This window comes from Gopherus evgoodei, chromosome 10 (assembly GCF_007399415.2).
Source record: "Gopherus evgoodei ecotype Sinaloan lineage chromosome 10, rGopEvg1_v1.p, whole genome shotgun sequence".
Lineage (NCBI taxonomy): Eukaryota > Metazoa > Chordata > Testudines > Testudinidae > Gopherus > Gopherus evgoodei.
The window spans coordinates 20,037,592-20,060,293 of record NC_044331.1 but is presented as its reverse complement, the minus strand read 5'-3'; the positions used below and the strand labels follow the sequence as shown (position 1 = coordinate 20,060,293).

General features: G+C 41.5%; 1 protein-coding gene across 1 annotated transcript; it reads left to right on the top strand.

Annotated features, from left to right (window-relative positions):
• Nucleotides 1-1,088: 1,088 nt before the first annotated feature.
• Nucleotides 1,089-22,185, top strand: SPATA5L1 (spermatogenesis associated 5 like 1). Its single transcript, XM_030578893.1, is given in 10 exon segments — nt 1,089-2,648; nt 6,333-6,518; nt 10,480-10,638; nt 11,197-11,406; nt 11,849-12,076; nt 13,277-13,411; nt 15,528-15,653; nt 17,375-17,453; nt 17,456-17,560; nt 21,474-22,185. Coding segments are annotated over 9 exon segments (2,271 nt in total). The 5' UTR covers nt 1,089-1,571; the 3' UTR covers nt 17,527-17,560; nt 21,474-22,185.
• Nucleotides 22,186-22,702: the final 517 nt, after the last annotated feature.

The window sequence follows — 22,702 nt, the reverse complement described above, 5'->3', positions numbered from 1 at the left end:
CACTGAAGCTACTTTGGATTTAGTCACTGGGTTCAGCAAGGACTGGACCAGTACAGGACTTTCTCCATCAAGAATTCCCATGTAACAGAGGAGGTCTGCAGAATTTCAGTGCTGATTGCCTTTAGGGTATGCTGCAAATCCGTTTCCTGGGTTCTATCTGGCCCTGCATTTGGGCAAGGTGATTCTTTAAATATTGTTTTATATTTTCTGCCCCATTCCTGCAACTATATCTTTACTCACAAAAGTAGCCTTATTGAACATTATGGAGCTACTGACAGACTGAAGTTTTCAGGAGCATGATTTTAGTTTGTATTTTTTCAAGCCTAGATACCTTTTCCTAAGATCTATGAATCAATTCTCTTTAAACAGTCAGTTATTTCCTAGTCAGGAATGTATTCTTTTTCTCTTTAATATATATGTCATGTGCTTTGCATTATTAATTACTGGACTGGTTATGATGTACTAGTTACCTCTACTTTCAGCTTCCGGACATCTGGGTGGCTTCCCACTTCCCTGAGGCTGGAACTAAAGCTGTTCTGCCCCAGAGAGAAACCATGAGCGAAGATGCTGGTAAATACATTGCCTGCCCTCCACAGTGCAGGGGGACAGACTAATGGGGCATTGGAAGTGGGTGAAGGCTAACCCCAGGAAGGGGCGTTTGAGGCACTGAAGGGTGGCGGGGAGCTCTCGCCCTGCGGCGCATGAGAGGAGGAACTGCCTCCCTGAGGCGACTCTTACAGGGCAGAGGGTGCTCTCTGGGCACAGGATCCCCACCGGGGGGCGCTGGGGATGAGGTCTGTCGATGCACGGAGGGCGCTGGAGGAGGGGGCGAGGGAGGAGAAGCAGGCCCCGGGGGTCCGTCTCTCACTGCCGAAGGGGATGGGTGCAGGCGTGCCAGGACTCGTGTTTGGCGCCAATAGGAGAGCGAAGCGGAGACGGAAGTCCCGTTAGCGCCCTTAACTCCTGGCGGTGGGAGCGTCAAACGGCAGTACACGCAGGCATGCTCCTCCCCCTCCAGTGCGCAGCTACGGCTCCCCAGCAGGGCTGAGCGGCGCATGCGCGAGCCGGTGACCGTGCGCATGCTCGGTAGCTGGGAGGAAGTGGAAGCTAGTTTTCTCCTGGCGGGAGCGAGCGCCGGGCTCGTCTCCTCACTGCGAGAGACCTGCTCAGCCGCTCGACTCCGGCTGCGCCGCAGCTCCGGACCCTGCTACCGCGACCCAGCTCTTCCATTCCCGCCTATAACGATATAAGGGGGCGCTCCGCCAGCCCGGGGCTGTAAGGCGTGGGGAGAGCAGGCCGGTCTGAGGCAACGAGCTGCCTCTGCCCGGCTGGGGGCTCCCCTGTATGTGGTGGCGGAGGGGACCAGTGCAGTCTCCGTGTGGGTGGGAGCGCCCCATGGGCAGCTCCGCGCGAGGGTGGGCGGCTTGGGGGCTCGCGTCGGAGAGTGAGCGCCCTTGGCCAAAGAGTGCCAGGCACACGTAAGATCCTCTGCCTTACGTCGGCAGCCCGCTGTGCTGGGGAGGGGGCTCAGTTTGCACGTGGTTTGCCGTCATCACTTTGCAATATCTACTATGGCGGCTGCTCTCCTGAAGCTGCTCCCTCTAGACCCAGGGGACGAAGGCACGCAAAGATGCAGGATGGGACCTGCCACGTTATCCACTCTGGGAGCCAGGCTCGGAACCCCACTTAGGATCACAGTTCCTGGTGGCTGCTGTTTGTGCACTGCCTGGCCCAGAAATGATTTGGCTGATGGTTACCTGCAGCTTGATCTAAAATGTAAAACTTCAGGTTTAACTGCAAGCAAGTTGAAAGGTCTCATGCTGAGTGTCAGTCACTTGAAGCTTTTGGCCTGTCACCGGTTGAGAAAAGTAACAGTGAAAGTGGTCCTTAAGAACCTTACCCTGAAAAAATCCACCCCAGAAGCAACACTACAGGAGATGGTCAAAGAGCTGCTGAGAAATGTGTATGTTTCTCTTCACCATGTTGTTACTGCTGCCCCAATTCCTGGAAATCCAGTGGTATGTGTTGAAATACTGGCTGTAGATGCTTCGACAGAAGAAGCTGGCCTGATAGCTCCCAAAACTAATATAAACATTAAAGAAGTAGTCACTTTAGAATGGTACAGACACTTGTCAAAGGACACTGCAAAAATTTCAGTTGCAGGAATGGATGATTTGGGCAGCTCTTTGAAAGAGATGATTGTTTTGCCTTTCCATTTTCCCAAAACCTTCAAGAAGTTGGGTCTTTCTGCCCCTAGGGGAGTACTGTTGGTGGGCCCTCCAGGTGTGGGGAAGACTCTTCTCGTAAAGGCAGTTGCAAGGGAAGTGGGGGCGTATTTGCTTTGCATCAGTGGTCCAGCTATATATGGCTCAAGGCCTGGAGAAAGTGAAGAGAACTTGCGAAGAGTTTTTGAACAAGGCAAGGAATTGTCCAGTGAAGGACCAACCATTCTCTTTATTGATGAAATTGACTCTTTGTGCCCTAAACGGGGAAGTTCAAACAGCATCCCTGAAAATCGTATTGTTGCTCAATTGTTAACTCTTATGGATGGCATGGGCAGTGAAAATGAGATGGTCATCATGGCAGCAACAAACAGGCCTGATGCCCTAGATCCTGCACTGAGGAGACATGGTAGATTTGACCGAGAGGTGAGCATAGCCTGTTCCTCATGTTTTGTTTCTGACACTCTTAATCCATTTTTCGTTTTGCTATTGAGAAATCGGTGAAAAAGGGCCTAGTGGTGTTCTGCGGTGTCATGTCGGCTGATCGGGTTTGATGCCCTATTTCTCACTGTAGATCAGTGACCTACAAAGGAGAAGAAAAAGTTACCTTTTTGCTGCTTTATAATGATGCTTGGAGGGTTTTTTTCCCCTTCTTGATTTTTAAATAATTGATTAAAGGTTTATATACTAAATATGTACTTAAACTGAGGCATTTAACTGAACCACACAACATTTTGATTAAAAAACTAGAATGATACAAAATTAACATGGCACACATTAAATGGATTAAACTACCTAACTGACACTTACATTATGAGACCTGTAAATGGGGAATTATGGCCGATTAGGTTTATTTCTAGGCGGGATTTCACAGGGATTGGTTCACATCATCACTGATAAAATTTGCAGCAGACACAAAGATTGGAAGCTTGATAAATAATGAAGAGGACAGGTAATTGCTCTGGATCGTATGAGAAGATGGAAACAAGCAAGCACTATGAGTTTTTTTTAATACAGCCAACTGTAAAATTATATATCTAGGAATAAAGAACATGGGCCATATTTACAGGACAGGAGACCCTATCTTGGGAGCAGCAGCTGAAAAAGATTTGGGGCTCATGTTAGATAAAGGGCTGAACACAAACTCCCAGTGTGACACTGGCCAAAAGGGTTAATGCAATCCTTCAACGTATAAACAGGAATATTGAGTATGAATAGGGAAGTTATATCTGTATTTGGCACTGGTGCAACTGCTTGTGGAATACTGAAGTTCAGGTGTCCACAATTTAAGACAGATGTAAATAAATTGGAAGGGGATCAGAAAAGAGCTATTAGAATGATTAAAGGATTAGAAAATATGCCTTATAGTGATGAAGTCCAGGAGCTAAATCTACTTAGCTTAAAAAAGTGAAGGTTAAGGGGTGATTGCCGTCTATAAGTTTCTACATGGCAAAAAAAAAAAAAAAGGGAGGGCTCTTCAGTCTGGGAGACAAGGGTATAACATGACCCAGTGTCTGGAAATTGACTTTCAGACTGGAAGTAAGGCATACATTTTTAACAGTGGGGGTAATTTACCACTGATGCAGTTTATCAAGGGTTGTGGTGGATTCTCCCATCACTGGAAATTTTTGAATCAAGATTGGATGTTTTTCTGGAGGAGCTGCTTCAGTTCAAACAAGAATTAATTCAGGGGAATCCTGTAAGAAGCCTATGTTGTTCAGGAGATTAGACTGGAATATCACAGTGGCTTTATAATCTGAATCTATACCCTACTTTTCCAGGAAGTCTCAATGGACACCTGCTTGTCATAAACAGATGGTTAAGGGTTAATGCCTCTTTTACCTGTAAAGGGTTAAAAAGTTCACTTAGTCTAGCTAACACCTGACCAGAGGAACCAATGGGGGAACAAGATGTTTCAAAAGGAAGGAGGAAAGTTTTTCCTTTGTTTAGAGTTTCAGTTTTAGCCGGAGTGAAAAAGATCAAGGAACCAGCCTCTTATCAGAGTAGTAAGTTTTAGAAAGGAATAAATAGGTTTATGTTTATTTCTTTGTAACCTGTCTTGTGCAATTATAGGTAGAATCACATTGGTTGTATTTTTTTGTGTAACTAATTTTGTGCCCAGGGGAACATCCTCTGTGTTTTAAATCTGTTGTCTGTGAGAGTAGCTTGTATGCTAATCTCTCCCAGAGGATTTTCTTTTACCTTTCTTTTCTTTAATTAAAAGCCCTTTTCTTAATACTTGATTGATTTTTCCTTGTTTTTTAGATCCAAGGGAGTTGGATCTGGATCCACCAGGAGTTGGTGGGAGAAAGGGAGGGAGATGGTTAATTTCTCCTTTTTTTAAGATCCAAAGGGTTTGGATCTGTGTTCATCAGGGAATTGTCCAAGTCCCTCAGCACTATCCAGGGAAAAAGGTGGTGCTTGGGGGTGGTGGTGGCGATACCAGATCTAAGCTAGTAATTAAGCTAGAAGTGTCCATGCAGGTCCCCACATCTGTACCCTAAAGTTCAGAGTGGGGAAGGAAACTTGACCTGCTGAATTAGTAGCCCTATGATATCAGATGCCATGCAAATGAAACCTAGTTAACTGAGGCTACGTCTACACTCAGATTATTACAAAATTGGTTACAGTTGTGAATTATTTTAACATTTCTGTACTTGCAAAAACCCTAGTGTACATGCAGTTATGCAGCATAAAAGTACTTTTGCTGGTATTCATCATTTTGCTTAGTGAACTGGTATAAGTTCTGCTGCAAAAAGCACTTTTTTGCCAGTATAAGTTGTATCTACACTAGGAGTTGTACCAGCAAAACTTCTAGGGTAGACCTGGCCACAAGAAATGAGCTGAGCTAATGGTAGCAAGAGCAGACAGTATTAGCAATAATGTATTAAGATAGACAATACTAATTTGTGTCAGTGTGGCACGTTTCATAAGCACTAAATCTACTTGTAAAATTAAAAGTACTATATTTTAGGGAGTCTTTGGACTGTGCATAAATTGGTGGTGATCATGTCTAGTACAGGTAATTCTAAAATTTTCTAAGAACAGGTGGAACCATGCTAATTCACGCACATTCACTTTATAAATCACACACAAAATTGACACTTTTTGCCCCTTTCATGAAAGATTAAATAGCAGAGTGCTGTAGTGAGAGCTCATTTTAGTTAATGTACTAGCTTCATTATTTTTACAAAATATACCACCTTTGCTTGTGTTTTAGATCTATATCAGACATCAAATACTAACTTAAAATTGTCAAAATAAATTGACAAAAAATACAGCCAGCAAAGTGATGCATCCTTGTTTCCTTTATTGTCTGTCTGTATACTCACTAAAACTTTGAACCTGCAACAAACTCGCTGCAAGGGTCTAGTCCAGGACCATGGCCTAAAATCAGTAATTCACAGAGATTATCCCAGTCAGTTCAAATTTGGTAAATTCTTCCATATTGCATTCACACTTTTATCTAAATTTTCAGGATTGGACAGCATTATTAACAAGTGAAATACACAATTTGATTAGTTATATTTTAGCAGGTTTTCAATAATTTATGCACATTCTCTACTCAGTTTTATTTTATACTTACAGGTCTGTTGGTCCTTTTTTGTGCAGTCATATCTTCTTCGTTTATTTCATGTGTTAATTGTATTGCAGTTAGCTTTATTTAACAGGGCATAGAGTAATCATTCTCCATGGAGTTTTTTTAATCTGACTTGTGTCTTGTACAATTTTTAAATAGAAAAGTATTATCACTAATCTCTTGTGTTCTTATGTTGCAAGGAAGTGATTATTTCACTATTAAATCTTTTGATTAATCTTTCAAATATTACTTTAGATTCTAGGTGGCGTTCTTTTGTAAAACATCTATTCGTTGAAATGCTACTAACCTGGAAAATTAAATAAGTGTAAATGAAAGGTACTTGTATTGTCCTATATATTTTCAGAGTATTAGATCCATTAATTAATCACTTGTGAAACAGTGTAAAAAGAGGAGAATTTGCATGAGGGAGTCTAAAATACAGACAACATAAGTGACTTATCTAGGGCTACAGGGTGACAGAGAAATATAGCAAAACACTGATAAATTTCCATTTATTGTATTTGTTTTAGGTTATCATTGGGACACCAACACTTAAACAGAGAAGGTCTATTCTACAGTTGATTACTTCTAATATGCCTATTTCCACTGATGTTGATTTGATTAACCTAGCAGAAATGACAACTGGATATGTTGGAGCTGATCTTACGGCATTCTGCAGGGAAGCTGCTATGCAGGCTGTCCTCCACAGCTGTTTGGTAAGGAGTCAGATTAAACAAAAAAGATGTCATTATTCACATTTATCACTTTTCCCAACTAATATCACTCTACTTTAATATATAAAATGAATAATTCAGGGATGAGAATATTCAAAATAAGATAGCAAACGTGTTATAGATGTAATTATAAGCTTTGCTACTGTCTTTCAATCCAATCACCAAGTGACTGCCATCTCCTTGAATGAAAAGGTGATGTGGAATATCTTTATTCTCTCCATGAGCTTTTCAGTGTTATACACGGCAGAGAGTGTCAGTTTTTCACTGAAGAGTACATTCTATACATTTTTTCCACCTAAGGTCTCTTTCATAAGCTACAAGCAATTTATATAAAAATCTGTTTCTTAATAAGGTGAGCCATGTAGTAGTTTGTGTTGTGGTTTGCACAAACAGAGACTTATTTTGTTTGTCTAATATTACATGACATTGGCCCAAAGAGAACAGTTACAAATGCCCATGGTGCAGCAGTAATATTTCTGGGATGTTGTAAGATATAGATCTCAGGGAAGCATTATTTGTTAATCTTTCTTCCTCCTCAGTCAGGACTGCTAGGAGAAGGAGAGGAAAGGCTTCAATTGCTCCCTTGTTGTTCATGATGGAGTGGAGGGTCAGAAAAGAAGTCAAGGAGTGCTTCTGTGAGATGGAGATCCAGAATATCTCTGGAATCATAGAAACTATGGGAGATGCTGGTGCACTTTACTCTCCTCCCCAGATGGTGATAACAGGGGAACATTTTATTTATAGAACCTCCATCACCCTCAGTCCTGTACAAAAATTTTAAAATGATCATTAAAATAAAATTGAGCCCAGTAGCCCTGACAGAAGCAGCTGTTCTGTCAAAAGATGGTCAAAGAAAAAATAAACCAAATTGCTGGCCTCTGTGCTGTGTACACTGACGACTCCTCTGCAAAGCGCAGCTTATTTCATTTTATTATGATATCTGTAGACTTCAGCAAACATGATATAGGGGGTAGCTTGCCAGGCTGCAGGAGACTCTCCACTGGAGGGAGGGAAGAAGGTCCAATAGCTTGCAGACAGTGGGGTTTTTAGCCCTGTGCTGAATTTCTTCACTATGATATAGAGAATACACAGTCCCTCAGATTCATGCTCTGTCTGTAGAGCTGTGTCTAGCCAGTGTTTATCAAATGCGGCCACCAGGGTCTTTTCTTGTGGCCACAGCCTCCTGGACAGTGATGGGGGACAGGGTAAAGCAGTAGCCCCTCCCTTGAGGCTGCCAGCAGGAGTTGGGTCCTGCTCCCTTCTGGAGAGACAAATGCTGGAGGAACAGGCTGCTAGTGAGTCCCCACCTTCCCTGGGGTCCTCCAGATTCCCTCTTAGCACCCTCATCCATTCTCCCCATTGCCTCAGGGCCCCTCTGCCATCATACCCACCTCCCCATCCAGGGCTTAATTTGTCCCTGGGCTTGCCAGCGCTGAGTAAGTCTTCTGCTGTGAAAAGTGATATCTGTATGTTTAATATCACTTTTCACAGCAACAGACTTACTAGCTAGCAAGTCTTTAAAAACGCAACCCAAAACACACAATAAACAAGAACAAAAGACAAGAACATGCAAAGCATCATAGTTGTCTTTCTGTTCTGTTTAGTTCCAATAAAGAATAGAGACAAGTGTACGTTATTTTTATTATTGAGCTTGCAAAAAAATCCCCACGTAAATAAATGGGAATTATTTGGACGTGTATATGTGCATATTTATTTCTGACTTTTCTAAACTTAAATAGGAATTTTAGTTAAAATTTTAACAGCGGGGAGGGATAGCTCAGTGGTTTGAGCATTGGCCTGCTAAACCCAGGGTTGTGAGTTCAATCCTTGAGGGGGCTACTTAGGGATCTGGGGCAAAATCAGTATTTGGTCCTGCTGCTAGTGAAGGCAGGGGGCTGGACTCAATGACCTTTCAAGGTCCCTTCCAGTTCTAGGAGATGGGTATATCTTCATTTAAAAAAAAAAAAAAAAAGTGTTGGTGGCCACACTCTGAGGCCACCAAAAAATTTGTCGTGAGAACCTCTGGCTATACTATCAAACTTGGTAACCCTGAGTCACCACTGGGTGCTATCAGCAGTGAAAGGTACTAGTAATGTAGACAGGACTTGTGGGGCATTTTTAGGTGACATGATAGGAAATACCTGAGTCCTGTTTACCTTAAAGCGTCTACCTCAGGTGTCATTTGAGGAACTGCATTGGTGGTGAATTATGGCTACAAAGTGTTCTAATGTAGACAAGAAGAATATGCAGAGCACTGAACAAGACTAGGGATCAGCCTGGCCTTCGATGAAATTTAGCATGAACTGAGGATGAAAAATAGATCCATAATCCAAGATTTTTGCAAGCCTGTATTCTATAGAATGTTTGAGGTGAGGGGATATGTGATGATTGGATCTACAAATTTACCATTGTGAACATAACTCTAAAAAGTACATGAAAATTCATAAGCAATCACAGTAGCCTGTAACAACAGGTGTTGATGGGAAAACTTAGGAATAGGAAACAGACTGAATTAGTCCAAACAAAAAGGCCTACAGATATAACGCAAGGACTGTATTAAGATCATGCCTGGTAAACAAGAAAAGTATGAAACCAGAAATCAGCGGACCAAAATTGGTGGGTCAGAAAGTGGCCTAATTGGTGGACAAAATAATGAATAGATGGGCTATTTTGCACACAATTTCTTTTGTGAGTTCTTAAAGCAGGGTTTCTCAAACAGGGGTTGCCACTTGTGTAGGGAAAGCCCCTGGCGGGCCGGGCCGATGCGTTTACCTGCCCTGTCCACAGGTCCGGCCGATCGCAGCTCCCACTGGCAGCGATCCACGGCCAGTGGGAGCCGCGATCAGCCGAACCTGCAGATGGGGCAGGTAAACACACCGGCCTGGCCCGCCAGGGGCTTTCACTACACAAGTGGCGACTCCTGTTTGAGAAACCCTGCCTTAAAGAAAGAGACTCTGTGAGGGAAAAAATTAGTTACTAGAACAAGCTCTTCCATAATGACTATCATCCCCATTGTTTCCTGGGACCCTGATCCGGGCCAGAGACAGGGACCTATATGACATCACCACCTCTACCAGCTCCAGCTGAATCCCAAACACCATGTGGGATCCAACTTCAACAACAGCAGTTCCAGTCCATCTCAACTAACTTCTCTTTATCCAAAAAGACAGTTATTGTCATATTTGATATCTAAAAGAATGGCAAAAAAAGGGATTCTCTGTTTCAAGACTTTCTCCAGCTAAAAGTAAAGGGAGCAAGAGACACTGATAAAATGAAAGCCTTATATAATATTTTACATTTCAAATGCTTTAACTGTTTTTCCTTTCTTTTATTAAAAGTTAAAAGGATTTTTAATGGACTATGTGCCAGGGTACTAAACAGGCTGAGGTCTCTGTATACCAAACCCCAGACATTATTTAACACTGTTTAATGTTGGACAGTGACTGCTGGGTTATGTTAATGCCTTTGGTCCATATATTTGATCTAAATGCATTCTGCTGTATTTACTGGAACAGATACCTGAGTAAATGGGGACATTTTTCTCATATTTGAGGGAGCTAGGAATCCTGTATGTAGTGACCCTAAATCCCAGGTTTATCAACAGCTTCCCTCACTAGAGTCTCATATGGCAGAACTAGAGTAGATTCAGGAGAGACGCAAAGATACTCTCTCAAACATCAGTGTCTTTCAAAAGTGTCCATCCCTGTGCCATAACAAAAAAATGTATCCAGCCACAATGAATGCACACTATTTTGTTGGTATGTGTTTGTACTTGTGTCCATCATACGTAAACTCTTTAAGATAGGGGCTCTCTTCTTTGTCAGTTACATTTGGCATATTGTAAAATGCTGTGGACATCTAATGTAGCTATATAAATTATTAATGATTCAAAGGAAGAAACTGTGCTTTCCTTTTTTTATTTGTTCTTTGTGCATTTCTTCAGGATTCAGTTCACATGTTGATTAACATGGCAGATTTCCATGAAGCTTTTAAAAAGATTCAGCCATCTTCCTTTCGAAGCAGTGTTGGACTAACTGACTTTAAACCTGTTACCTGGGAACAAATTGGTGGTCTTGAAGATGTGAAATTAAAGTTAAAACAGGTAAAGTGCAGAGCACATTTAAACAAAACTATAATTTCTCCCATCTACCTCACACTGTTCTATACACTGCAGAATTGAAAAGTTTTCTTATGGGAATTGCATCAGTCTTTAATTCGTATTTAAAATTTTATTCCTAATTACTTAAAAATATTAAAGCACCTTTTTGTATTTTCTTAAATCAAACTAATACTGCCTATACACAGGCTCTAGCACCTTGTGAGTAATTCAATTTACAATCTCAAAATATCGCCCAGGAGCATATCATAGAAAATTAACACATCAGCCAGTAGAGGGCAGTTACTGCAGCAGCATGTACCCATTTCATTCCAACTATCCTCAACCCTTGAGAGTCTATACACTTTACTGTGCCCTTTCAGAGAATGCCCTACCCACTGTCCTGTCTCCTTTATAACAAAGAGGGTCAAATTGGAGTATGTCCGTTGACCTCAACTGTGGTAATACAGCAAGGTAAAGAGCAGTACTGTGACCAGTAGTTTTATTGGCTAATGTGTCACTAGATACATCACTGCAAATGTTTCATCCGTTCTGTATTTACAGAGTATTGAGTGGCCTATGAAGTTTCCTCAGGCTTTTGTGAGGATGGGACTGTCTCAGCCAAAGGGTATTCTCCTATATGGGCCACCAGGATGTGCCAAAACCACTCTGGTGAAGGCTGTGGCCACAAGCTGCCATTGTTCCTTTCTTTCTGTTAGTGGTGCTGACCTTTTTTCACCTTATGTTGGAGATTCAGAGAAGATTTTGTCTCAGGTTTGGTTTTTAATCACATATGATGTATAATTTCCTTATTTTTGTATAATCACTCTTATGTTTTGCTTTTTAAGACATTAAGGCCTGATTCTCATCTGGTCTAAACAGATACAGCTCAATTGACTTCAGAGGAGGTATTATCATTTACATCTGCTGAGCATATGTCCCTAAGTCATATTTCAGACTCATTTCTTTAATCTACCTATTGTGTATGGCTTTTTGTTCTTTGGTTGACCTTAGTATTAGGTTAGGCACCTAGAGTCTGCTATACAGTAATTGTAAACCAGATTGGTCTCCACTGAGTGTTGTAACTAATTCATTTTAAATAAATATTTATTTAAGTAAAAGTGTAGAAAATACATAACAAGTGTTTTCAGTTGACATAGTGGAACTTATACATGCATTACAACATTTTAAATTAATTTTATGAACCCTATAAAAGGTTTTTCGCCAAGCAAGAGCACATACTCCAGCAATAATATTCCTGGATGAGATTGATTCTATCCTAGGATCTCGAACAGCCTGCAAAACTGGACATGGTGCCCCAGAGAAGGTTCTTTCTGTCCTTCTTAATGAATTAGATGGTGTTGGCATTAAAGTCACAGAGAGAAGAGGAAATAAATTACAGCTTGAAGGTGATTGTCAAGAACAAAACGAAAAGGAGAGACAGGTATGTACACTCACATATATAGGAAGAAGGTTCGTTTTTATTGCTAAAGTGCTCCAGAAGTTTAAACCATTGGCTTTCACAGATTAAAACATTACCTTTCTGCTGCCTTTGACAACTTCTTGATAGTATCCAGTATGTTCTTTTACATACAACATTGGAGATAGCTAACATGCTCCTGCTACGCTGTTAAAATGGATTTCAGGGTGGTAGGATTACATCCTCACCCCCATTCTGGCATACGGAAGAACCTTCCATCACCACCATAATGTTGTCCTTACACATGCTTCATTCTTTTTTGTTTCCTTTATTTTCATCTGTAATTTTTTTGTTTCCCTCAATTTTTGTGATATACCACCTCTGAGTACCTTTAAAACTTCTCCTTTACTCTCTCTGCATGTTAGAATATCATGATTCTGAATTCTTAGAGCAGCAGACTTTGTACATTATTAGCCCCTTTTTGTTTAGTTAACCTCTTCTGTTTCATTTCTGCCTTTTTCAGTAGGAGTTCTGTCTCTGAAATTTTCGCTAGAGCATTTTAACAGCATTGTCTTTTACTAACTTGCAATTGCTCTGTCCCCATGTAGTCAGCTTTTAAGTATCTAAGCTGACCTTTATTCATTGCATGTGATCTTAATTTTATTTAAATATTTATTTAAAACTATTCCTGATTACATTTAAGGAATTATGTAAATAACTAATAGTCACCTATTCCCCATTACTGGGTATATATTTCATCACTGTAAATTTCTGTGACTTCTCAGTTTGTGGTGTCAGATTTATTGCTGCTATAATGAATGCACAATACGTTTTAATAAACTTTTTAGTACTACTTGCCATTTTTAACAGTTATATAAACCCTTGAAAATGTTGTATGATACTGCAGTCTTACGTCTTTTCTGCACTCAACCTGACACTCACAATCTTGCTAGACTCTGACCACAAGAAAGTTCCATATGCATTACCAGAGTGGATATTGATTGTTCTTTATTGTATTACATATTGGTAGATTGGCCTACACAAAGTGGAAACGTTGGTAGTGAAAAAGGAAAGTGACTACATATGGATATATGCATTTATTCTTTGTATTGCCTCTCTTTTTCTCCTCTTAGTTTACACTTCTAAATTATACTTGTTCTGTAGCCTAAAGCATAGAAAACACTGTATACCCATCTAATTTGCTGCATATATAATCTCATTCAGATAGAGTTTCAAGAAGTTTTGAACAAAGATGTCATGATAGTTGCTGCAACAAATAGACCAGACAAGTTGGATGATGCCTTGTTGCGTCCTGGAAGGTTAGACAAGATCATCTATATTCCACCTCCAGATCAGAAGGTAATGCATTATAAATCTGCACACAAATTTAAATAGAGGTGTGAAGTTGTAGGTATACTATTTCTTAGCAAGAAAAAGAGGCATAGTACAGCTACACACTGTAAGAGTGTGTAGCTGTTTGCACTGAAGATCAACTACTAAATTTCTAGCTTTTAAAATAAATATGAAAGCAACATGGTTTATAAAATATCATTTAAATGTATATAAAAATGTACACCCTTCAGACACTTTGACCAAGGCACAGGCATTTCTGGCACTTCCTGACTTTTGAATGCTTGATGATGATATATTTGCAAAATCTGGCACTCCCTAACTTCCAAATGCTTGAATTGCCTGTGCTTAGGTCAGCTTATATTACAGTAACTCCTCACTTAAAGTTGTCCCGATTTAACGGTATGTTGCTGATCAATTAGAGAACATGCTCATTTAAAGTTGCGCAATGTTCTGTTATAATATTGTTTGGTATCCACCTGCTTTGTCCACTGCTTGTAGAAAGAGCAGTCTCTTGGAGCTGGTGGAGGCTTGGAACCAGCTTAGACCAGCAGCCCTGCTATCAGCTCTTCTAAGTTCCCTGTGCACAATTACCAGGCAGGTCAGGTGTCCCTCTCCCCACTGCCATGTGCTGCTCCTGTCCTCTGCCTTGGAGCTGCTCCCTGGAGCTGTGGGTGTGTGTGGGAGGGGGAGGGAAGAAGAGTGCTAATGTCAGGGTATCCCCCGCTCCTGCCCCCCCTACTCCTGAACCCCCATCTCCACAGAGCGGGAGGGATACCACAGGGCTCAGAACAGAGGGAGCTTGCTGATCTACCTAAAAAGGCAGGTACTTAAGAGTGGGGTCAGTGTATTTAAAGGGGTAATGCGCATCTCTCTCACACACACGATGTGTGTCTCTGTCTCTCTCTGCCGTGCTGTCTCCCCTCCCTCCATTTGTGCTGCCTTGTAGAGTGTGAGGCTACATTAACAACAATCTGTTAACTCTTGAGGGCTCAACTGAGTGCTAGTTCATTATTTAGCAGTAAGGCATTCCCTGGGAAATATCCCATCCTCTTACTTCACCACCTCAACCAAGCTTCACAATCATCATTGGTGTGTACAGTATTCAATTGTTTGTTTAAAGCTTATACCGTGTGTGTGTGTGTCTGTCTTTTTTGTCTGGCAAAAAAAATTCCCTGGGACCTAACCCCCCACTATTTACATTAATTCTTATGGGGAAATTGGATTTACTCAACATTGTTTTGCTTAAAGTAGCATTTTTCAGGAACATAACTACAACATTAAGCAAGGAGTTACTGTACTAGACTTGTCCTTGGAAAGTGAACAGTTTCTCTGAAACTTTCCAGAAAAAGTCACCCTGAAGCAGAGGGCAAACATGGAAATTTCAGTCCAAAAGATTAAAATGTTGGTAAAGGTATAAGCAACTGAAGAAAGTGACTTAAAATGGAAAGTATTAGACAACCTTAAACCATAAGCATTGCTGCGAGATTTTGCCAACTCCCTACTAAAAAAAACCCACCAACCAACCAAAATAGCATGGATAGTTGAGCAGTCTACATTCTTTTGGGATTTTTTTTATCTGGCATTCAAATTCTTCAGATAGCCTATACCAAGCTAGGGGTGGGAGCACAAAGGTACAAAATAAGGCCCCCCCCCAAAAAAAAGGCAGCAAGATCCAGTGATTCATGATTTTAAGAAGTCGTGAGATGATGTAAAAATTGTTGCAATTGGTGACAATATTGCCGCAAAACTATAGCTTAGTGTCCTGCAGACCAGTAAGATACCTGGCAGCCCAACTAGATTTTCATTGACTGCTAGTGTTCAGAATTCAAGTCAAGATGATTCGTTTGCCAATAAAATATTTTCAACTGCTGTCTTACTGTCCACCTTGAATGCATCATATGATTACTCTGTGGTAAACTGGGTTTTTGTTTCTTGGCACTCGTTTGCCACAAGCAGAATATTTGTTTGTGGTTGTAATATAGTTGAGTTTAGAACTTGCAGAGTAAAGTACTAGCCAACATGAGTAAAGGTGGCAGAAAATAGGCCTAAACAAATACTTTTAATAACACAAATAGTACCTAAGTGACTGTCCTTTGTCTTTTGTAATGTGCTTGTATTATAGGGAAGGCTTTCTATTTTGAAAATTTGCACAGAAAAAATCCCAATAGATTCTGATGTGTCATTAGAATACCTAGCAGTTCAAACTAAACTCTTTTCTGGAGCCGATATTGAAAATCTCTGCAAGGAGGTAAGAAGTTTTTTGTTTAATCAGTGAAGTAAGCTGGGAGGGATAGCTGAGTGATTTGAGCATTAGCCTGCTAAACCCAGGGTTGTGAGCTCAGTCCTTGAGGAGGGGGGCCACTGAGGGATCTGAGGCAAAATCAGTACTTGGTCCTACCTAGTGAAGGCAAGGGGCTGGACTCAATGACATTTCAAGGTCCCTTCCAGTTCTGGGAGATAGGATATCTCCATTATTTTTGGGGGGAGAGAGGGATAGCTCAGTGGTTTATGCATTGGCCTGCTAAACCCAGGGTTGTGAGTTCAGTCTTTGAGGGGGCCATTTGGGGAACTGGGGTAAAAATCTGGGGACTGGTCCTGCTTTGAGCAGGGGGGTGGACTAGATGACCTCCTGAGATCCCTTCCAACCCTATGATTCTATGAATATTTTAGATGAAGAGAGGCCAAATTATAGAATATTCTAAGACATTTAGTACTTTTTCCTCAATTTTTAATGAAAAGGGTAAGACAAATGAACAACATTTTATACCAGCTGAGTGAAAAACATATGTTGTATCAGTAAAATACACCAAGTAAATAAGGGATCTGTTAGTACTGAAGTTGAACTAGGTGCAAAATTAGAATAAATTGCTCCTCTGGAGACACCAGCAGCAGTTTGTGGAGCCTGGAAACTCTCATGCAGGAGATTGTATGGAGAAGGCAGATGATGCAACTTTACTCACCTTGGATTTTTGGGAGGAGGGTAAATCCAAGTCCTGCAGCAAGATCGTTCTAGTCCTCTCCTCCTGTCAATAGCTCCTATCCTTGGACAAACACACAGTGCTCAAAAACACCTTCAAATAGAGCAAGTAAGAAGCCTGATTTATTTCTGTTTAGTAGAAACAACATAGGCACATGTCCGCTGCGTAGGGAGATGAGCATACTGTGAGGAGTTGCCTTCTCTTCCTGTGTCTCAGACCTGCCCCTCCAAATATCATAGAGCATATTGGGAGCATGCTACCAAAGTGGCTCTGCCCCTCTTACCTACATTTACCAGAATCTGCTGGGTTCTGTTTCTCTCTCTTTGAAGCAGAGGGTAGCATTTAAAAGAGTGAATGATAAGCAACATGGGTTAACTTTACAAAAACAAACAAATGATACCAAAACAAACCTGATGGATTTCTTTGACAATATCTCAGGTTAGCTTGGAGTAAGGGACTATTCTGTACTTGCCTCCAGAACTTATCATCTTACTTTCCTTTTTCAAAGCCTTACTTAAAATCCAGATAAATTTCTCCTTTGTACTACACATCATAGAATTTATTGCTGAAATTAACATTGATAAATTGGGAATAAAAAAGACTAGAGCAAGGGAATGTGTCCACAAATATTTGAGGTAATGTATTTGAGAAAGGGGGAGATTAGGTAAAATATCTGAAAAATTAAGTGCACAAGGCTATGTCTTCTAGCCCAATCAACTAGATGCAGTGAGTGGAAGAGTATTAACTGAATTTGGAATGGAAGAATAGAGAAAGCAAACTAACATTTGTATTATCTGATAAATTGACTTCATTTAACATTTACCTATTGTTTTGGTATCTTGAATCATACAGGTACTATGTCAAACACTGCACTAATGTTCATTTTTATTTTAAGTTTTGAAAAGATGATTTGCAACATCGGAGCTCTTGACAAAGCTGAAAACATTTCAAATTCTCTAAATCGAGGTGTTTTGTTTTGTTTGTTTTTAAGGCTGCTTTGCAGGCATTACAAGAGAATGGACTTGAAGCAACTAGTGTGAAACATGAGCATTTTGTAAAATCACTGAAGACTGTAAACCATCATTAACCCCCTCAGATTTGAATTCTTATGAAAAATTATTTAATAAGGAAGTATTCTCTTAAATCAGAAAAAATCTGAAGAATGACGTAAAAATTGGTGGGTTTTTTTTAATCTGTTATAATCTTTTATAAATGCATGATTTTGTATAACACTGCTTCTAAAGTGACCTGCAGACAAAGGGCAGAAAAGTTTATGGTACCCATTTTCCCTTCCTTACTGTATAGAAAGAAGGATTTATATATATTCATTCTGCTGGTTTTTGTCATAGCAGTATTAAGCATGGTCTGCCATAAGACCTTCCACCTCTGAGTCCCAGTCAGTCAGCACTTCTGTGAGCCAGAATTCAACTCTAATACCAGTACCAGTAAGAGATCTGACGCAGTCTGAGAGGCATCCACAACCACCAGAAATCTGAGGATTTACACTGTACATTGAAAGCTGCGCCTTTAACTGAAGGCACAAGGGTATTGAAATCTTAAATGAAGATTCATTTCTCCAACCATTAGATTATTGAATTAAGTAGGTGCTAACAAAATTAATTTTTTTAAACAGTCACTTCTCATCTCAGTAAGATTTTTACTACTTTTGTACTGTAATGTTGTCATGATCCTACTAGCTCCCAGCGGTCCATAGTCTAAACCAGGAGTGGGCAACCTATGGCACACGTGGCCAACAGTGGCATGCGAGACGATTGTTAATGGCATGCCGAGGTCCCAGCCGCCAGCCCCCACTCAGCACGCCGCCAGCCTGGTGTGAATGGAAATGTAGGCTGGCAGTGGTCTGAGCAGGCCGGCAGCTGAGATCCTGGCTGGCAAGGGGCCACGCCGGAACCAAACCCAGCTGGAACCCCAGAGCTGGCTGATGCTGGAGCGCAGGCGTGGGCCCACAATCAGCTAGGGGGCTGCTGGCTGCCGGAACTCTCTTGCAGGCTGGCACTGGCGGCCGAAGCAGCAGGCAGCAGGCAAGTGAAAAGGGGGCCGGCGGGAGGCGCAGTGGAGGTGTCCACGTCCAGCCTGTCCTGCTGCCCCTCTCTCATCACCGTGGCTGGACACCAGTGGCACTTCAGGCAGGTGCCGTCCCTGCAGCCCCTGGGGGAAGGGAGTGGCAGGCCAGAGGGTCTTCTTCAGGGCTGGCTCCAGCTTTTTGCCACCCAGAGCTGGAAAACAAAAAAAAAAAAAGCCGCGATCGCAATCGCGGCAGCTCTACAACCGCTGCTTCAGTCTTCGGCGGCTTGGTCCTTCCCTCAGTGACGGACCCGCTGCCAAAGAGGCGGACCTGCCCACTGTCCATTGGCCTCTCCCCTGGTCTTCTGCCGCTGCCCCCCCATTTGCCTGCAGATGCAGTGCCCCCCACACAGCTGGCCCACAGCTCCCTGGCAGGAACAGGAACATGGGCAGGGACCATCCACATCCAGGTAACCCGGCCGCAACCAGGACAGTCCCAGGCCAGCCCAAAGTCCCTGTCACCCCAGGATTTCCCCCTACACCCCCCAACCTCCTGCCCTGAACCCCTCATGCCACCCAATCCTGACTCCTACACCCCTCCATGCTCCCAGCCCTGACTCCTGCACCATCCACATTCCCACCCCTTGCCCTGATCCCCCCGCATCCCAACCCCTTGCTCTGAGTGCCCCCATACACACATCCCAGCCCCTGAGCTCCTTCCCCGCCCCCCCCCCCAAGGGCGGAGTGTAATACGACAGTACCTGTAAGCAATTTGTTACTTTCAATCCCCCTGCCAGAACCCCAGACCAGCAGTGGACTGAGCAGGGCTAGTGACAGGCTGAGAGGCTCAGCCTGCTTCCAGTCTGGGGTTCCAGCCACCACCCCCCTGCCAGCCGGTATCCAGACTTCCAGCCCCACTCAGCCCACTGCTGGCCTTGGGTACCGGCAGCCAGCCCAGGGCTCTGCACTTGGCCTCAGCCACTCCCTGCTGTGGCGCACATTGGAAAACTCAGCGAGGAAAAGGATCACACTAAACTGATAAGATCGGCATTTTAATTTTATTTTAAATGAAGCTTCTTAAATATTTTAAAAGCATTATTTACTTTAAATAAAATAGTTTGTTTATATAATATAGACTTATAGAGAGAGACCTTTTAAAAACATTAAAATGTATTGCTGGCACGTGAAACCTTAAATTAGAGTGACTAATGAAGACTCGGCACAGCACTTCTGAAAGGTTGCCGACCCTGGTCTAAACTAGACAAGAACTAAATATCCTAGTGCAAAGAAGAAAGCTTTTAGGAAAAATAACCCTTTGTGCCAAATTTATACTTTAAAAAGAAATAAAAAGGGGCATAAATTATTTTTTTCTTGTGCTGTTCACCTTTCACACAAGGCTATATTTGCAATCATCATTCGAAGCATAGATTTTTTTTTTCCCCTATGGACTGCAACTTGCATTATCTTGTGGGTGTGCTGCTTTTTAATATTGTATTATAGTTTTCTGGGTTTGTATGTAATATAGCAAGGTTTTACTTGTTCTAGATTACAAAAATCTTTCACATTAAAGGAAAAATAAAAGTTAAAATCTTGTTTGCATTAAATAGAATAGTCTCTTTAAAGTACTGAATTTTTCAGAGCACATTCTTCTGATTGAGGCCTGTTATTGATGTAAACTAAACTTGATGGCAGAGACTTGCTTAATTTATGGATCCCTTACACTGTAGCCGTTACATACTTTTCCACATAGCAGGTTGATTTGGACTATACTTTAGTCTGAATTGTAAGCCAAGCCTTTCACAAATCAAAAAAGTATTTATGCAGTAATAAGGTCTATCCTGCATGATAAAGGCTCTTTCTTAGGGCTTATTTGACAGTTTTATCAAAATTGAATTTCCAAGTGTAGATGAGCCCTTAGATTAAAACTGTAAGATATATATCAGGCTGCCACAGACTTGCTTTTGTTTCAAGCAATATATGTTCAGCTCCTATAAGGACTCCTTTCATGTTGTGTCTCAGCACCTAAAATCAGATTGACAGTGCAGTGGATATGTACTACGGTTATGAATACTGTGGAATTGCTATATCTTGATCTATGAATATTGATATGTAATAATGGTATGAACACTGTATATGTGACTGTCAGTGAGGGGAAGATTTTTTTGCACCGGGTTATAAGACTGCCCTTTGTGAATGCATTGTGCTAACTTGCACTTGGCATAGTGGAATGTTTTATATGCCTATAATGCTTGAATTCAATGGGACCTGTACAGTACTGCAATACAATGACTTCCCAGATAAGAATACCTACATACACGCTAAAAGGACAGTGGAGGCCAGTGGTTAGACATAGGGATCCTACATTTTGCCTCCAACATGCTGTAAATCTTGTTTTGCCAGGCTAGGAACTAGAGAGCAAAAGATTAAAGAGTTAAAAAGCCTGTGATGGTGCGATGTGGGGGGGGGGTTGACTTATCAGCGAGCTATCTAAGCAGACAGGCTGTATAGAGCAACCAAGGAAGGAAGGAAGGAGTCCAGAGGAATTTGGCATTCTGAGATTCACAGAATGGTAAGCATTAGGAGAAAGTAGGCATGGACTTTATCCTGATTTATAGTTTTTAAAATGTTTAATCTGAAATGGTTTTGGTCTAAATAAATTATACTTTGCTTTAAGGAAGCTGATTGGTCACTAATTACCACAGTCATTGCCCCAGAGGGAATAGAACTGCAGGGCCTCAGCTGAAGTCAGACCTAAGATGATCACAGTTGATACACAGGTTACTGCCACCCAGCACCTGGTCTGAGAATAGGAGAAACACACAATTTCACCCCAAGAAAAAGAGAATTGCCTGAGGCCCAGAGGGGGTGTGCTCAAAAAGATCAAAGTGGATGAAGTGCAGTTAGCCTGATAATCATGATACAGATCATTCTCACAAACAAGGTGAGAAACTGATTAGTGTCAGTTAGAATCTGGGGAGGCTAAATAGATGGCTTGGTATAAGAGGGAAAAACTTGGGGGTGTCTATTATCTGAACTGACTTTTCACCCTTTAATCCATTTCCCAGATCATCTGCAGAAGTCACTGTCAAACAATATTGCATCTCTACAAGACAGTCCACTAGGTCTGCAGCTCAGATAAATTACGATTCAATCATCTATAAAATGAGACAGCAGGACAGTTAAGGATTTTTTAATTCATATCCGTACTTAAGGTCTAGTCTGAATTTTGGATATAAGATCTTCAGCGGTTAAAAAGGCTTTTCTGTAAATTAAAAAAAACAAAGACTGAAGTGCCAGAGTATCCTGAGGACTAAATGCTTGTATGAATAAAGTATATTAAGTGCGATTGACTGTGGGAACTGTGAGCCACTAAAGTCATGTGTAGGCTCCTCACAATCTGCAAATACGTGTATCATATAACTTGTATAGTATTTTTAGGGGTAGACGTACCAGAAGCACTTTTGGCTACTGCAGGTATATAGCATCACTGAAATGAAGCTACCATTTGGTGGTTTGCCTATTTTTGTGAATTTGGGAACCCATTTTGTCCAAAAGAATCTTACATCATCTGTTGTTGGATCAGTAATGAAACAAGCAGATACCAATACAAGCACAAATCTATTTAAACAAGACTATCCAGAGGTAAGTAGCAATTGGTGTTGTGGGGAAGAGTGGTGTTTTTACTGACAATCTTTTTGTCAATCAATCTGTAATTGGAAATGTTTGTTAAAAATACACTGATATGTGGAAGTGAATGATTAAATATTTTTACAAGTGTCTTTGTTTCTGCTTTTAACTTGGCAGGGAAGGGGTTTAGAAATGTAATCTTGTTTCTGTCAGGGGAAAGCTCTTGGACTGTTCTACTGTAGGTGATGCAAAAAAACTCAAGTAAAATACAAAACCTAAGGTTAAAATTCAGAATGGGACATTGCCTAGGGAAGTTGTGGAATCTCCATTGCTGGAGATATTTAAGAGTAGGTTAGATAAATGTCTATCAGGGATGGTCTAGACAGTATTTGGTCCTGCCATGAGGGCAGGGGACTGGACTCGATGACCTCTCGAGGTTCCTTCCAGTCCTAGACTCTATGAGTCTATTGCTTTCTTTTTTCCTATTGTGTGTAATAAGAACCCCTCTTCCCCCCACTCCAGCAGGTCAGATTGTGGCTGGAGTGAGATCACTTGGCCTTAAAGATTCCATGGCAGTTGGAGACAACTACAGGGAAGAGAACAGCTGGCCACAAGCTGGAAGCCATTACTGTGTGACAAAGGGGGTGGATTATAAATTACTGTCATA